The sequence below is a fragment of the Lineus longissimus genome, chromosome 17, assembly GCF_910592395.1.
Source record: "Lineus longissimus chromosome 17, tnLinLong1.2, whole genome shotgun sequence".
NCBI lineage: Eukaryota > Metazoa > Nemertea > Pilidiophora > Heteronemertea > Lineidae > Lineus > Lineus longissimus.
Window position 1 is genome coordinate 212,466 of NC_088324.1, and position 17,903 is coordinate 230,368.

Below are 17,903 nucleotides of genomic sequence, written 5' to 3' on the forward strand. Positions count from 1 at the left end.
GACGGGTGTGGTAAGTAGATTGACCAATATTGTCCTTTACCGCCAGACGGGTGTGGTAAGCAGATTGTCCAATTGTCTTTCACCGTGAGAAGGGTTTGGTAGGTAGGTTGCCCAATTCACATGGTCTTTCACAAATTGTCCCACACCACCGTTCCGGACGAGAGTAGTTAGCACTGATAGTCAGATGTCTTTCACCATAAGACGACTGAAAAAAGTAGGTTATCTAACTGCCTTTCACCACCAGAAACCTGGGCCAAGTTGATATATACGGAGGCCGAGTTGGTAGGCATCCTGACTTAACCAGTGATTATCAATATACTCATCTCTATTTCAATTTTTTCCAAGCGGATTTTACTGGATTTTCTCAGGGTTTGTATACGAGGTAAATGCCGAAGGGAAGTTCTAGTTTGCCGTCGCGTGGTTAGCCTAATACCATTAGGCCCCACGGGTGGCGCTGAAGTGGCGGCCGACCGGGGCCTAATTCTTAACAATTTGATTTTTGTAAATCCTTGCCGAGAATTTTGGAAAATACGAATCTTCGGCTAGGAATAAGTTTTAGTGTTTTAACGACGCAAATAATTTTCTTACAGGTAATTTTCATACAAGCTGTATGTTTGAGTCATAAATTACACAAATTTGATTGTTAGTACGGACAAGCGGATTCAATTCAATTCAATAAAATATTCCATGTTTGAAAATCGACGACCAACTTCAGCTTTCTATGTACAAGTATGTCAAGGGCTGTGCATTTAGGATATTCAGCCACATACTGGCGAAGCTCGCTCGAGCGATCTCCGTCAAACCCGCCGATCTAAGCTAGAATCTCCTGACATAGTCGAATCGAGGGGTTTCTCGGGGGGGGGGGGAGATGATTTAGCTACGCCGGTCTAGCTACGCCGTGATATCTACTGCATATTCAAATCGAGGCGTTTCAGGGGGGGGGGGTCTGGTGCAATTTCCAAAACGGGCATCCTTGCCTCAGTTGTCCAGTCCTTACTTCGAGAGAAGAGCGTCTCTCATCCATGTTCATTTAAAGGCTTCGTCCACAGTTACGGTGCCCTCCAGTCTCTGTTAATTACTATAATAGCTATACATATATATCGAACTCGGACAACAATGTTTGCCATTTTCTTGCCTCAGGCTATAATCTAATTATTGAAATAATAGGGAGGTTTCGCAATCTTTATAAGCAACATAGTACGAGGTACGAAGGTCTGTACGTAGTATCATCAAGTCCTGGGCGAATCCATTTACGGGACACTCGTAAATAGGCTTTCACACTTAGTAGTACATGGACTCAGCGAACTCATCAAAGACAGCCGTCGATAAAATACATTTATCATAATGGTTACATACTTAGTACACTTCGTAAGTGTTGCAAATCCTGTCCCTCATGTTAAGAATACAAACTGCATGATAACTAAACTAAACAGCGCAAAAGTAACAATAAACATACATAGTGATATCCAAGTACGTGCTGTCTCTAAGACTCACATTGACTACAGAGAGTATCAAAGAGATAAGAACATCTGAGACCCCCCCCCCCCCCGCATGAACCGCCCTCATATCGATATCGAGACATGAGTGTTTTCAATGAGTCCGGTGTAGAAGTTTGAAATGTCCCAGGATAGAATTTCCGGGGGAGCAAAGGATTCTATTATGCTCTTTAATCTCTGACATATTGACGGTAATGTCACCGAAAGAACCATAATACCATAATCTGACAAAATACAATAGGGTGGATGGTTTTTCCCTCAGACAATTTCTACTTCTACACCGGTTAGGATGAATCTGTACCGAATGACATAAAGCGTCTAACCATATTTCGAGTCTTATTGCTTGAAGACGGACACGAATTTTATGAACATTCCATTTACAAGCAATATCTCCCTCTATCTGTGCATTACTGAACTGTAATCAAAATGATTTGCGAAATTGCACATGATTACATGTACACATATAATGGCTTGAATTAGCCGAACTATAAAATATAATCGCAACGGACTTCGGTTCAGAAACACACAGTAAAGCCAGGACTTTCTTTTTTGAAGTGTCGCCTGTCGCAAGTGTTGAGCCGGGTAGACAGCGCCTACTAGAATAGGGGGTGAGAACTGAAGGACTCGTTCGTCCAACGAGGCAAAACCACCATTGATTTGTTAAAGACTTTCATCAGTTCATTTGCCAAAGTTTGCCCACGTCGCACCAATTACTGCGGGCAGTTTTGAATCTCAGATGTGGATATGATATTCCGGACAGTCTGGCGACAAACTTGTGGAAATTAAAGTGGTCGTTGTCCGCAGATTTTTATAGATAATCGGACAAGCTTCTCGTTGATAGATCCAGATACTGCAACCTATGAATATTCAATGGTGGTCTTATCTCGAACTGAAATTTTACTAAGGTAAATCTAATAACACCAAACCACTTTAATAAAACCTATCTTGCCACTTTCAAGTTTTTAAAACACCAGATTGGTAACCTAACAAATCTTTCCACCCAAAACCCACCTGTTTGGCACACAAGCCATTGTTTACAACCCAAAATCAACCATTCACAGCGACTACCTCTTTTTTCCCATGCCATGATGAAATTCTCTTTAGGAAACTCTGAATGAAAGGAGATTTGCTTTGAACAACTTCGACCAAGGACACCTGGGCCTTCAAAAATCAAAATCTCACTGAAAATGTTTACAATAACTTGCATATGGTTCGCAAGGACACTTCGCTGGAATGGTTGCAATGAGTGATCAAGTCGCAATTGTTTTGTCACTTAACGGTACATATATTGGGAAAAGATACATACATGTAGCTTAAATAAACCTGAATTTTATGATCAGTCATTAAGACCAGCCAGTTGGCTTAAACAACGTTAGAGAGAAACTCAAAATAGTTTGAAGTCTAAAAAGACACCCAAACAATTGTTAGAAAGCTGAAGGTGCACTAAGGGTTGACTATAGATACCGCCATTTTGGCTAGAACTTGAAATCAAAAAGCAATTAGAACACCTTCAAAATGTAGTGAATGCTCATTTAAACATCTGGACTGGAAGCTGATCTCTGGAAAACAATAAACAGACTCCAGCCCTTGAAATGAGCTTTCACTATGTTTTGAAAGAGCTCTAAAGGCTTTAGGATTTGGAGGACTCGACAAAATGGCGATACCTATTGTCAACCCTTAAGGTGAAACTATATACTCACTCTTTATTATGTTAATGTATTAGGAACACCGGAACTCTTTCAAACATCAACAAATAGGACAAGATAATGGCTCATATGAAAGAGACTGGCGGGTGATTTTATCTAAAGCGCTATATGTACTGTACATGTACACAAAGCTTTCTGCACAAAATTGAAGTAAAAGCATTTGCTTGTCTTTGTCATATAACATGTTGTTCGGACGCAACGCAAACTATTATGTTCTCCGAGTAACACTTTTACCAGTTTGTGGATATTTTGGATGAATTCTTGTTGACTGGCAACATGGAGGCACTATAGTTTCACCTTAACGAGTATTCAATCTATTTCCATCCACAAGTTTGCAGTCATTCTGTAATGAGAGTCATTACAAGCGTACATAAAACCGTAATCACTTGATCATTTAGAACTTGTGACAGGGCCTACCAGGCTTCACACTCTTAAATGTTACTCACAAAATATAGCAAATAATGAATGTGACTCTCTTGCAATACAACGTTATGATAGTAATAGACTGGCTTCAAACAGCTTGCAATCTCTAGGCCTTCTGACTTCTACCATATAATATTGTGACACATATAATTATAAAAAGTTACACCGAACATAATACAATATAAGTCGATACAAGTTTATACATGTAAATACATGACAATACAATTTATACAATTCAATACATAAGGATATTAAGGTTATAAGGTAGCTACCCTACCTCATGCAATTACAATATCAATACAAGTTAACATGTCAATACAAGATATACCAGTCCATACCTTTGTTCACCCATGCAGTCAGCATATCAAAGGGTGTAAGTAACTCATAAGTACTATGAAAGGAATTGAGTGCAACATCCAACTTCCTATGTCATAATACCGATCTGAGAGTGTCTGGATATGTAAGCCAAGCCCCCTGTAGATATCATACGCATTGTCGTTGGATGCCATCCATCATTCAACTCAATCGGGATGAACAATGCCAATGTGTCGCCTTTGTATCAATTTCATAGTTAAAAGTAGAAAATAGATTGTAAAACTTCAGAAATCATCTAAAATAAGACAGGGTTGCATTTTTTACCAAAATCTGAAAGTTCTGATACTTTTTTTCAGAAGTGGTGAACATTTGGTATATCATCTCCGTGATGTGTCCCCAACCTCGGAAAGTCTACAGTTTTGCAATTTCATCTCTGAATAACGGGAGGTGTAAGAAGTGGAGAGGGTCTGAATAATTTCAGAAGTTTTCTAAAATTTTACGGTCGTGCTTGTTTTCCTTTGTACACCACACGATCTCATCACCATTCTCTCTCTCAAAGTCAACATAGCAGCTATTTTGAGGGTGTATTCCTGTTTCGCCTATTCCTGTTCCGCCTATTCCTGTTTCGCCTATTCCTGTTTCGCCTAATTCCTGTTTCGCCTAATTCCTGTTTCGCCTATTCCTGTTTCGCCTAATTCCTGTTTCGCCTATTCCTGTTTCGCCTAATTCCTGTTTAGCCTATTCCTGTTTCGCCTATTCAAATGTATTGCTAACCTCCCCACAGACGTAGGAATATGAACCGTCCCTTACTGACCGACCAAACCCGAGGAGAGCCACATATGTACGCATTGACGAACGCATGTTACGCCTCAAAGAACAATACGTCAATGGAGAGAGGGACATAATGAGTTACGTTGATGCCATCAGTTACCTTGTCTGACATAATATCATGATATGTATTTTCCACCTTGTTTGACTTTATATGTGCTGTACCTACATGTATATTATGACATGGGTTTTACAGCTGATTTTGATCAAATAATTATGAGAATGTACAATATTATGTATTTTTATCAAAAACTCATGAATTCAGTTTTCATAAAATAAACGACTGCTTTACTCCATTTAATCTATTAGTTTTTACTGTGTGTCAGTATGGTCCTATGGTCCTATGGTCAAATAAGTCCCGGACTGTCCCCGCTTTCAAGGTGACTCTTTAAAAACGGTCATGGCATGGTTTGTTAACAAAGTTGATGGCATTTGATTAGTCAAATTGTCACCACATCGTTAACATCATCCAATTGTCCCCTCACATTTTCCCCATAAAATGGACATGCATCCCTAAGGTTCCCCATGGGAGAGTCGATTTATTGTACGGGTACTGGAAAGTAGGCGAAACAGGAATAGGCGAAACAGGAAATAGGCCAAACAGGAAATAGGCCAAACAGGAAATAGGCGAAAAAGGAATAGGCGGAACAGGAATAGGCGGAACAGGAATAGGCGAATCAGGAATAGGCGAAACAGGAATTTTGTAGGCGAAACAGGAATAGGCGAAACAGGAATAGGCGAAACAGGCATAAACCATTTTGAGCCCGGTGTCATTTCAAGAACGAATTCCCTACCACTTAGCTTTGAAGGTCCTGACGAACTTGAGGCTTTCGATGTCGAACCAAAGTCCGAGACACCCCGCCAGAGACTCCCTTCCGACCGCTGCGCCTGTCGCGTCGGCCCAATTCGTACACATGCACTCTCGTGGTTTGAACTGGCCGGGCTGGGTGAGGCCAGGGAATAACCATAGATGTGGTTACACCGGAGCATCCGTCTCGCATACAAAATACCAAGTGTTCATCGGGGTGAAGATTACTGGAAATAAACTGATATCAGGCACATTTTACTTCTGAAAGCGATTACTCAACACAGGTAGGTTGTATATCTATTGTGTATGAAGTGGTTTCACGTGACGCCATCACTTTGCATGCTGGAGGGATAGACAAACGAAAGAAAGCCCAAAAGACCATGACAGTATTTGATTTAATTAAGTCAGGCACGACAAATCATTGCCCAGCCCTCCAAGAATCTATTCGGTGGATTGTAGGCCAATACGAGAGATATTGTAGTTAGATAGTTCATTCAAACAAAGTGCATTTTTGAACCAAGAGGGGAATTGGTCACTGTAATCAAAGACAATGAAAGAATTATTTCTACCGGCTGTGCTGTAATTTAGTATGGTCTTTATATCCTAAAAAGGACTTGCTGTAATTAGCGTTATTTACGCAATGGAACTCACAAACGAAACTATGATATCAAGCATGGACATTTACTCTAATCTCCCACTTACCTGTCCCATTTCCAAACCCTATCGCAAGGGACTAAGTCCGAATATTGCTAATTTTGGTTGGGGCAGAGCTCAATTTATGGAACAGCCTGGAGTAGTGACATGACAATGGACACTGTAAGTCTTTACGACAATCTTGCCTAGTCACGTAGTCGTTTACGTGTACTGCGGCTGGGCGACCGGGGCAATTAGGGTCACAGTTTCGTAACAGCTCAAGATCACTGTGGCGATTCGTTCACCATTTAACACACTGTATTTACACAATGGGAGCTACTACAACCGATCAATTGCCCAATGGAATAAGGGTGATTATAGAAGAGTCCTGGCTATTCTGCAGTTAAGCAGTGAAGTGGTCTAGGAACACCCACAAGGAGTCTTTAAACTTTGATCGGGCCTGATTGTTGATTTCATCACCTGTAGTTAAAAAGAGTGGCCTCGTCTTTGACATGGAAGGGTAAACTCACTAGATTGGAACTGGGACGAAAGAACAGGGTGATCTACTGCCTGATAATGGGCATTAAAGAAAAAATTGAACAGAAGATTAACATTCTGATAAGGTTTTATTCATCATGAAAGTCAACATCAGCGTCATCAGGGTCAAACTCAAGCTCATCATTAACCTCTTCAAGTTCCCCATCTGCTGGATGCGGGATCACTGGGTCGTCATTCCCGTCCGGAAGAAGTCCACTTAGTCTCCACCCACTGACTATCACTTGGAATGCCACTCTTTCCCAGGCGAGACTGATCATACGTACTACTTCCTGGCGGGAAATCTGATCACAGTGTCCATCATCTTCGGTATGTCCAATCTTCCAGGCTTTCCACACCAATCTGAGATGACATTTAAAACTGCGATTTACAGTTAAGTCCAAAGGTTGCAAAATTGAAGTGCATCGTCCAGGAATGAACGAATCCTGTCCATTTTGCCGCGGAATTTCCTCCGTAAACAGATGATGTCTATGGGCAGGGTAGCGATCCAAGATGAGGAGAAAGGTTGCTCCGGCAATAAATGGCACAACAATGGCTTGCAACCATTCGATCAATGACTGATGTCTTGCCTAGCCATTCGGAGTACCTGTAACCTAAGATTAAAACGTTTCGTTTAGAAATAAAGAATAAATCGGTGCAATTCATGAAAATGTATGACTCATTCTCCGATTGTATTGTTGCTCAGCCAGCTGATAGCTTTGGGAAATGGTTTCAAAGATCAACGTACTGCAATGATTCTAAAAATAGAACAGGATTCGTAAAAAGACCATTAAACACGAGGAGCAGGCAGATCATAGAGCTAGCTCCATTGGCAGTTGAAGATGATATGGTCATCTAACAGCTAATAAACCAGGATTAGTTAATGAAAAGGTTTACTTACTCGCACGTTCTGGGGAGCATGGGCTCGCAGTTCTGCAATAACTTCGCCTTCGGCATCCAAGCCCCTAAAGTTGACCTCAGCTGGTAGTTTTCGTCCATCGCTGGAGACGGCCAAGGTTACCGTGCATCCAATCTTCCCGTTCCCTCTTGAGGATCTGATGTCGATCGAATGTGATCCTGTTGTAGCCATTGTGGTTTTCGGCACCATGTCAAAGTTGACAAATGTTTCATCCATGTTGATGATCACATGGAAATTTCCATTTTGGATGATTTGAGACGTTTCCCTACGATAGACGGCCGCTATTTCCATAGCGTTGTCGGGGAGGGTTCGCGTGTCCTTATTCTTTCTTCGATGGCTTATTCTTTTTCTGAAAGGAAAAGGAGACCACTTTTAGCTTTGAAAAACGTAGCTTACTCCCCCATTACTGTCCATTTCTTGGTCATTGGGCCCATTATTCCATTATGGCAGAACAAAAGTTGTGAGAGAACCCAACCCAAGTGAGATACCAATTTACGAAATGGCTTCGTTGTTTTTACCTTTCTTTGAATCGGGTCAGCCAGTGATCTGACGCTCGGAAATCCTGATTGCGAGGCCTTTGCGCTCTCGTCTGCTGCCTTTGTTCCTCCGTCAGATTAGTCCACCATTGTCTGGATTCTCTGGCTGCTTGTGACTGGAGATCGATCCCGGATACTGGAATTCCATGCTGGCGGCGTTGAATAAACCAGTCGTTGAGCTGATTTTCCATGTCTGCCCAAAACGCTGAAAAGGACAAACGGTAGGCCTATCAAGCAGACGGTGAAGGGATGAATCGGAGGGGGAGAAGAGTAGAGTATGCCTGAAATCTAAGAAGAGTCCCTGAATAATGTCGAACTATGGATAAAACCTCATTTCACAGTGAAAGCCTGAACTCACTGTCGCGCTTTTGCGCCGCGTTTTCACCGAGGCGCGGAAATCAATTGTTATTCATTAGGTGAACAAAGGATTCCCCGCCCGGCGGTGAAAATGCGGCGGAAAAACGCGTCAGTGAGTACAGGCCTTAATCTTATGGGCCTACTTCACTTAAAATTGTACATCTTTCGTAAATTCCTGACAAAAATGAGTTACCTTGTTCATCATTGCCATGCTGCCGAATCCTCCGCCGTCTCCTCTCAATTTGGGTGCACCTGTCGCGGCGTTCCGACATCTCTTCATACTGGTCTAGCCATCTTGAGAATGTCCTTGGATGGATGCGGTGATGTACGGCAAAAGAACGACAAGACCGGGCATGCGCAATGCCCATCGCATGGTGCAGCCTAAAAGTATCCACGTAGTCCAAACGCTGATTCAAGCTGTAGCCATGAAGATGTCTCCTTTCTTGGCCTTCGTTAGCCGCACCATTATTACCTCCGTCGTCACCACCATCACCATGCCCACCATTACCGCCACCATCACCGTCGTCACCGTTATCCATCGAATTCACGACCCAAAATCCAATGGCAAAGCAAAAAATCCAAAACAAACGCATCTCGTCGATTAACAAATCGAACCTCTGACAAAAACATCAATGAGTACACAAGAACTGTCCAACTTCTCTTATACTGTTTTGGAGAATACGTAATTGTTATGTCACTGAGGTCATCCGTAACCTCACCCGATTAGGCCTAGTGTAATTCTTTGCCAGGCTCTGGGGTGTGACAAGGAAGTCGACAGAACAATTATAATATTGATCCAGGGCATTCTGTTTCCGACCATACCCCACCCCATTTTATTGGACTTAGGATTTTCTGATGATTTTCCGGGTTCAGGAATGGGACAGGTTAGTGGGAGATTAGAGTAGGTTATCCGACATCTCAGAATATACAATGTTCGCGAAGATGAGTGAATTATTAATTTTAAAGCTAATTGTCTTCATTGGGATTGACCAAGAGAGTTACCTTGCTGGCTATTCTAATCTGACGATGTAACAACCTATGTCAGGCTCGTCATCAGCGGCTTCAATGCCTGGCCCATCTTCCCTCGCATCGTCACCATGGTTCTCATCACCACGCTCCAGGCGGGACATCCTACCAACGATTGCCTTCATCAACTTGGCGACTTGATGAGACTTGGCTATGTTGAGTTTCAAGCCTTCCAGCAGATTGACGCTGGGCTGCCAGTAGAACGGTAGGTTGCCCTTGCCGAGGTAATCCTCAAGTTGGCTGTAGATGATGTAGACCATCTCTGGCAGGCTCCTGTTTGTCTCAAGGAAGTCGTCTATGTTATGAAGGAAGACTGTCTTCAGGAGGTAGCTTGTAAGGAAGTGACTGACGAAATGTATGACGCCGTTCGTGTCTTTAATCACAACGCCACATGCCATAGGTGACCTCAGACACTTTGCTGTGATGTATGCGTCTTTGATTCTTGGATCCAAAGGTGCGATTGTGGCAGGTTCTAGATGAGAGAAGGAGATCCGCAACATTCTTTCTCTGTCTTCCTCGGGTAGCAACCGTCCGTACTCACTGTCCTTGTGTGGCGGTTTGAGGACCAGCCTATACCCACTCTTCTTCAAGGTGTCCTCGTCCATCTTCCAGGTCTTCTTGATAGCATCGTCTGGCCAATCATCAACATGATATATCGGTACTAGATCCACAGAGATAAGGAGACTGGATGATATATTTTCAAGCCTTCTCATAGTCACAGGAACACTGGCCAATCCTCTTCTAGCATCAGCTTGAGATAAGATGTATCCAGTCCGTTGATAAACACAAACGTCCGCCGTTACCTCACTTTCAGATTCTCCTTTCTGTAGTGCAGAATCGGACCAATCATCTTGCCAATCATCGGGCCAATCATTTACAGGTAAGGTTGTTACTATATGCTCTGAGACAATGCGTTTTGAAGGTTTATCATCGGGCCATCTGATAGTCACAGGAACACTGGCACTGCCTCCTCCAGCAACTGCCTGCAAAAGCATTTCTCCGCTTTTTTTAGACTCTTGGGCTTTTGCGCTAGATTCTAGGTTTTGGCTTACACCCTCATGGAGTGCTTTACTTGATAAAAACCTGTTCTTCATTGTTCTAGTTTTTACATACTTATATCCATGTAATTTATCAACCATTTCGTTTCGAGAGAGATGATATGGAGATACCAATACAAGGAAGTCCATTTCATCAGGCAGCTGAACCTTCGTGCCCTCAGCCGAACTTCCGCATAACTCTAAACCCTTAACAACCTCCTTCTCCCTTACAAACCCCATGATAGTTTCCGAAACACCACCCTCGATAATATTCACGCTGCCTAGTCCCAGTACACCCGATAATTCTGAAAGTTTGTATCTATACGCGGGTGTAGCATATTGCTCATTTAATCGCGACATGACGTAAGAGAGACTTTGTTCGCAGGAATGTCCTAATCGGTTGCTTGCTTGATAATTAAGTTTTGATTGAAAGGGGAAGCATTCATAAGCCTTCAATCCATGGATGTTGGGTCGTTTGCAGTCAAGCCCAGCGATGATAAGATATTGATAGATATCTAGGCAACCGGACTCAGCTGCTAGATGAAGCAGTCCTTTTCCATTTACACTGCAGTTCATGTCAGCTCCAAGCTGATGAAGTTGTCTAACTGTCCGAAAATGACCACCTGAAACTGCCTTGGCAATAGGCGACCACCCACTGGCATTGGGCAAATCCAATAACTTCCGTACATCACTGCTTCCCAAGTATTTCACGATATCGGCATGGCCACACGAAGCAGCAGAATATATAATACTCTCCGACGAAGGGTGTGATGTGGATGTATCTGCTCCACTCCTTATTAGGAGTTGGACCACTGAGAGATGACCCTTTATGATAGCATTTTGAAGTGGGGTGTTTCCTTTCAAGTCACGGATTTCTAATGACATCCCGCGTCTAAAAAGATATTCAACGACCCGTCGTCGACCAAACGTTGCACCAATATTTAATAGCGATCCATAACTAGAACTTCTGGAACAAGCACCTTCTTTCAACAAAACGTCAACAATTTCAACATTACCCCATTTAGCTGCGCAAACTATCGGAGTGTCGTTTTCAAAGTTACTGACTTCAATAATTGCATCCGCTTTAACTAATAGATCCACCACATCCTTATGTCCTTCACTCGAGGCGATGATGATTGGAGTAGCCCCGTCCTTGTCTTTACATTCTATATTCGCCCCCGCTTTAATCAATAGATCCACCACCTCTTGGTGTCCTTTAATCGAGGCGATGATGATTGGAGTATTCCCGCCATTGTCTTTACATTCTATATTCGCCCCCGCTTTAATCAATAGATCCACCACCTCTTGGTGTTCTTTAATCGAGGCGATGATGATTGGTGTATTCCCGTCCTTGTCTTTACATTCTATATTCGCCCCCGCTTTAATCAATAGATCCACCACCTCTTGGTGTCCATCAATCGAGGCGATGATGATTGGAGTATTCTCGCCATTGTCTTTACATTCTATATCCGCCCCCGCTTTAATCAAAAGATCCACCACCTCTTGGTGTCCATCAATCGAGGCGATGATGATTGGAGTATTCCCGCTAATGTTTCTACATTCTATATCCGCCCCCGCTTTAATCAATAGATCCACCACCTCTTGGTGTCCATTAGCCGAGGCAAAGATGATTGGAGTATCTCCGTCCTTGTCTTTACATTCTATATTCGCCCCCGCTTTAATCAATAGATCCACTACCTCTTGGTGTCCTTTAATCGAGGCAAAGATGATTGGAGTATTCTCGCCATTGTCTTTACATTCTATATTCGCCCCCGCTTTAATCAATAGATCCACCACCTCTTGGTGTCCTTTAATCGAGGCGATGATGATTGGAGTATTCTCGCCATTGTCTTTACATTCTATATTCGCCCCCGCTTTAATCAATAGATCCACCACCTCTTGGTGTCCATTAGCCGAGGCAAAGATGATTGGAGTATGCCCGTCCTTGTCTTTACATTCTATATTCGCCCCCGATTTAATCAATAGATCCACCACCTCTTGGTGTCCTTTAATCGAGGCGATGATGATTGGAGTATTCCCGCCATTGTCTTTACATTCTATATTCGCCCCCGCTTTAATCAATAGATCCACCACCTCTTGGTGTCCTTCAATCGATACACACCCTATAGGAGTTCTTCCCTCATCGTTGGCATGATCTATATTCGCCCCCGCTTTAATCAATAGATCCACCACCTCTTGGTGTCCTTTAATCGAGGCGATGATGATTGGAGTATGCCCGTACTTGTCTTTACATTCTATATTCGCCCCCGCTTTAATCAATAGATCCACCACCTCTTGGTGTCCATTAGTCGAGGCGATGATGATTGGAGTATTCCCGCCATTGTCTTTACATTCTATATTCGCCCCGGCTGTAATCAATTGAGCCACAAGATTTTTGTTTCCTATAATCGAGGCGATGATGATTATGGGACCCATGTAATTTTTGTACTTTATATGTACTCCAGTTCACAGAATGACAGGAGGAATCTGATTAGCCAAAAATAACCGAATGCTGCTGCATCGAACAGAGCAAGTAGGCGCCGTGTGGCTGGCATCGTGGACTGTTCTTGGGAGCTGGAAATCAAACATTTCCATAATACAGTGCGTATCAAAAAAAGGTAATCCAAATTCATGGAGTTAATATGCCAATACTATTTTGTTCAACAAGCTGATTAACATGTGGTTAATGAAGAGGAGATCCTCAGCTTTCCAATGATACCATTCTTGCATTAATTGCGGTTTCACATGACCGAGTAAATTGTAATTGAAAATGACGAGCTCAAATCAAAAAATGTCCAAGTTTGGTGAATTGAAATAAACGATTACAAACTGATATCACACTATGTCACTTTTTCCTGGGGGATACATGAAAAACAAGGTGTTTGCGACTCCTCCCCGTGATCTTAATGACTTGGATGGCCAAATTCAACACGAAGTGGATGATTTACGTGGGAATCGCGCAGTGATCAGACAAGCAGTTCAGGGCATAGTCTATCGCTGTGAACTTTGTGTTGCAAGAGGCGGAGGGCATGTTGAAAGTGTGGGTGCATAAAATACAAGATTAGAAGATCTCTGAATAAAGCCAAATAATTCCTGAGAAAATCGTGTTCGTTTTAATCTTTTTAAGTTGGTAAACGTACAATTTGAACGCATGCACTGATTAGACAAACTTGGAAATTTTCGATTTGAACTCGTCATTTTCAATTACAATTTACTCGGTCATGCGAGACCGTAATAATGCAAAAATGGTATCAATGGAAATCTGAGGATATCCTCTTCAATAGTAGACCACATGTAGCTTCTGAAACTATAGTCTTGGAATATCAACCCCTTGACTTTAGATTACCTTTTGTTGATACGCACTTTATAATGCAGTCCATTCTCTGAGTTGAAGCATCTTTATATGCAGAGAATTGCAATGATATAAAATGTTGCCACCTGCTAAAGACAGTACAATCAACAAGTCTAATTAATTTAATATAATCCTGCAAAAAACGGAGAGTTAAAAGAATCTCTCGTCTGCGAGAAAAAATAGTAACAGCTCCACAAACGAGCGATTTAGATTGGTGAAAGCCGCGATTTATAGCACATGCAACGGTTATCACTTGTTTGGGTCAGTGCTTTACCAGGCGATTACAAGTTTGCCTGCAATGAAACACGAGACTTTAATGTCGCACAGATCAAGATAAGAAATTAAGACCGCTGCCTCGAAAATGAGGCCCAGTGTAAAATCATTTGTCTTAATGAGCTATTTCACGCAGAAGCAGTGAGATAAGTCCAACCTTGGAAGAGTCAAGGCTAATCAAATTACAAAAGCCCCCTATATTCAAAACTGGGTGTTACCTCACCAATAGCTTGTTTTAAAAGTTTTCGTCTTTAATCAATGCTTGGTATTACATAATACATATAAATCAACACTGCGTTACAGTCGAATGTGTTAGAATCAGTTATATCATACTGTTTTAGTGTCAACCAATCGAATGAAGTCCCTTAGGAATGATGGCTTTTACAATGAAAACATTAATAAACTCATACCGAAGCCACTTCATATCATGCAGTCACGTGACGGGCGTACCTGACGCCTCAATGCCAATGCTATCGCTTCCGTATACCAGGTACGTAGGAGCTGGGCCTGGGAGGGCAGGTCGGAAAGAAAAACGGTCCGGAACTCCGAAGTAAAATTCGCGCAACAAGAGTGCGTTTTTAGACTGAGAAGGCACACAGTAATGCTCAGGTTGTTGCAGTCGCTCACTACTTTGGCAATTATTACTTTTCTTTTCATGGTCTACTTCAGCAACCTCGGCCTCATTGTTCGTATCTCACATGCTTATATGCATGCCTTGATGGACGGTAATCAGAAGTGCCGATGCCATTTTATGACTGAGAGAGCGCGATATGAAACGAAACATTGCTAAATTGTTCAAGTTATCTTTATGCTTCTTGTACGATACAGTGCCAACCATGACAAGCCATTAGGCGAATATGGGTCGTCGTCTTGGCTAGGACTCTAAGATACCACAACATGGGAAGGAATATGTCGGATCGCTGCGAGTAGTGGACGCAAACATTTTTACAACAGTAGTGTTGTGATCTGTGAATTATGTTGGACTGTGTCAATGCATGGAATGTCACTTAAAAACGCATAAACCATCTCGAAATAATTCATTACATACTTCGACACTTTGACACGCATCTTTTTCTAGTGAACATACAGACCTATATCATCGCTTATTGTGACGAACTCGGATATCAGTCCGCTAGAGAAACCCGGCCAGAGAACAACCCATTTACCGCCATTTCCTGGACACAGCACACCCTCGCCGTGCCAGGCTAATCATTCCACATTTTACTATGCTCCAATGATGACCCTGGCCCCAAATGTTTAATCACTATTACAAGAAAATTGTAATACTTTATCCAGCAAAAATATCGCATTTTCTCTCGATAGCAAATTTCGAAATGTTTAGAAATTGAGATTCCATTAAAAAGATCCGTCATATTCGGTCAATTAATACCCTTTTTTGATAATGTTTGTCTGCACTATTTTGTGAAGGGCTACACACTTCGCGGCAAGCGATTTGGATATTGCCAGTTCACTCAGTCTGCACCCAATCAACAAGCAGCCTGAGATTTGAATTTGTTGTGATTTCTTTGGCGTGCAAATTGGACACAGCAGACGGGCTAACCACGTGACATTGAGTCTGGAACATGTATAGGTCACACCTGCTGATTTACAATCATTAACATTCAATTGTAGAAAGAATAAGGCGGCGCCGTCAGCTTGAATATACATACTCCGGATGCTAATTTTTGAGTTACGCTCCGCCTCTGACAAGTTGTAAACACGTCAGGAAATGGCGATCGCACGCTGACATTTAGCGAAAATTCCCAATTTCCATCGGTGATTATAAATAATAATACAACGACACGGAGAGATACACAAGTATGTATCTAATAAGAGTCTTAGTTACGTGATACGCGCGAGATATTTGATTGTCTGTGGTTTTGTTGGGTGCAATAAGCGATTTTATTGGGGAATGTTTTCGTGTGCGTGGTCACGACGTATACATAATGGTGTTTTGCATAGCATTCCCGATCGGCTGAAGCCGTTGAGCTGAAACAAATCGATTCACCGCCTACACTTTAACTCCGATTTTGCTGAAAATTGGTGACAAAGAGGCTTGATGTATTCCGCACTAATTTGTAGGAAGCGAATTTCGAAAAATATGATTAAAAATGTTTTTTCTAAGTAAAATTGGCCGTTGCTAGGCATGGTTGCTAGGCATATGCTGCCACAGACATATCCACGGAAAAACTGACAATAAGGGTCTGCACTGCGTTAGCGACGACCCAATAATCACCCATGAAAGAGGTGTACGTACCACGGTCTAATTGAATCCGGGACGCACCCGCTGAAAATCACGGGAATTAGTTGTTAATGAGGTCGATCACTTGCTCACGACCACAATGGCCTTCAAAAGCGTTGAAATAAACATTAGCTTGTTTACAGGTATGTCCTTGCTAACCAACCCAACCCCTTCTATCCCAAAACCGACTCGTGACCAGAATCCCGGCGAATACATGGTCTAGGCCTGCTATGTATCGCTATGCACTATAGAACGGAACAAGCTCGCGGAGATTTGAAATTGGTTTGTTGGAAGGGGCGATATGCGTTTTAGAAAGCTAACTGCAACTTGCCAAGCTACGATATAGTTTGTCAATGCCTATATTGTCCCTTTTTTGTATAAATTCAGTACATGTTTATTGACTTTAGGACAACCAATTGGATATGACTTAGTAGAAATGTATCCCTGCAAAGTTTCGGCCTCGAATGTAATTGTTTGATTTGGAATATCATGTGAGGTTCTCTTAAGGGTCAGGAAAAGTAAAGAGAAGAATATTACCTTCAGATCCTATTTGAGTCCTCGTGCTCGGGGTAATCAGCATCGTTCCTGTGACAGCAGCTGTATGAGGAGGAAGTCTTAGGTTCTTGGATTCGATCTGGACGGTGGAATTGTAGACACAATAACCGCACAAATATCAGATTCAAAGGTTTGTCTTTCCGTCGGCTGAATCGTCCGCAGAGATCTTATTCGCATACACAGTATCAACATCAAAATGCATTATCAAAATGCTGATGAGGTCGAAACTCGTACATTCAGAAAGTTCTGTTGAATATGAAATACGGTCACGAACTGTCTCTGCGCTCTTGAAGGAAACAATATACAAGTTACCTTATCCTCTAATAGCTGAAGTTACCTACATACACACGAATTTTCGTTTCGCGACCCGAAACTTTATTGACCTAACTAGTTCCATAAAGATTTAGTCCAGTGAAACAACGTAGTTACGGCTTGGTGTTATTTCCAATTATTGCGATAGCAAAATATAAAATTGTCATGAGAAATTCGTCAAATACGATGCAACTTGTTTCAACTTTGAAACGAATGTGTCATCCCTGTCCTAGTGCGAGACTGAAAATCCCTGTCGATTTGATGAATTTTCAAAACAACACCTCAAAATACTATCATTTGGATTAGAACTTAGATATTATCATGCAATACTTCGGGGCTTCTCATTGCAAGCAATGGGCTAGTGTTTTTTTATGTATTTGGGGCAGGCTTTCATATCATAGCTTTATCATTCGTGACCTAAATAACATGTAAAGCAGTACGCAAGGTATCTGAAGCGAATACTACGGTTGGCTGAACATGGTGACCTGCATTCACAGTAGATGAACGTCAATACCAACTCCTCGGTTGATTTGTCGCGGAGCTGCATTGTT

The 17,903-nt window shown here is 42.1% G+C and overlaps 2 protein-coding genes across 4 annotated transcripts; both read right to left on the minus strand.

The window, feature by feature from the left end:
• Window positions 1-1,128: 1,128 nt before the first annotated feature.
• LOC135501905 (ankyrin repeat domain-containing protein 50-like) lies at window positions 1,129-17,696 on the minus strand. 3 transcript variants are annotated; one of them, XR_010449667.1, is made up of 4 exons: window positions 17,023-17,696; window positions 9,558-13,192; window positions 5,563-5,814; window positions 1,129-4,177 (listed from the first exon to the last, which is right to left on the minus strand). XR_010449667.1 is itself a non-coding variant. In XM_064794332.1 (3 exons), the coding sequence occupies exon 2, from the start codon at window positions 13,052-13,054 to the stop codon at window positions 9,566-9,568; it is 3,489 nt and encodes a 1,162-aa protein (XP_064650402.1). In that variant the 5' UTR covers window positions 13,055-13,192; window positions 17,023-17,696; the 3' UTR covers window positions 5,033-5,803; window positions 9,558-9,565. The 3 variants fall into 3 exon arrangements, 2 of the variants coding, with proteins under 2 accessions (XP_064650402.1, XP_064650401.1); XM_064794332.1 differs by lacking the exon at window positions 1,129-4,177 and having other exon boundaries at window positions 5,033-5,803; XM_064794331.1 differs by lacking the exon at window positions 1,129-4,177 and having other exon boundaries at window positions 5,033-5,814.
• On the minus strand, window positions 5,822-9,551 carry LOC135501911 (uncharacterized). The gene is made up of 4 exons (XM_064794343.1): window positions 8,749-9,551; window positions 8,181-8,403; window positions 7,645-8,011; window positions 5,822-7,357 (listed from the first exon to the last, which is right to left on the minus strand). Exons 1-4 carry the CDS (start codon window positions 9,146-9,148, stop codon window positions 7,334-7,336), a joined length of 1,014 nt encoding a protein of 337 aa, XP_064650413.1. The 5' UTR covers window positions 9,149-9,551; the 3' UTR covers window positions 5,822-7,333.
• Window positions 17,697-17,903: the final 207 nt, after the last annotated feature.

What these genes read in the sequence shown, in the direction of transcription:
- LOC135501911 (XM_064794343.1), bottom strand. Translation starts at nt 9,148, where the DNA reads ATGCGTTTGTTTTGGATTTTTTGCTTTGCCATTGGATTTTGGGTCGTG. An exon ending in GCATGGCAATGATGAACAAG is followed by an intron (nt 8,404 to 8,748) that starts GTAACTCATTTT and finishes TGTCCTTTTCAG; the next exon opens with CGTTTTGGGCAGACATGGAA. An exon ending in ATGCTCCCCAGAACGTGCGA is followed by an intron (nt 7,358 to 7,644) that starts GTAAGTAAACCT and finishes TTTTAATCTTAG; the next exon opens with GTTACAGGTACTCCGAATGG.
- LOC135501905 (XM_064794332.1), bottom strand. Translation starts at nt 13,054, where the DNA reads ATGGGTCCCATAATCATCATCGCCTCGATTATAGGAAACAAAAATCTT.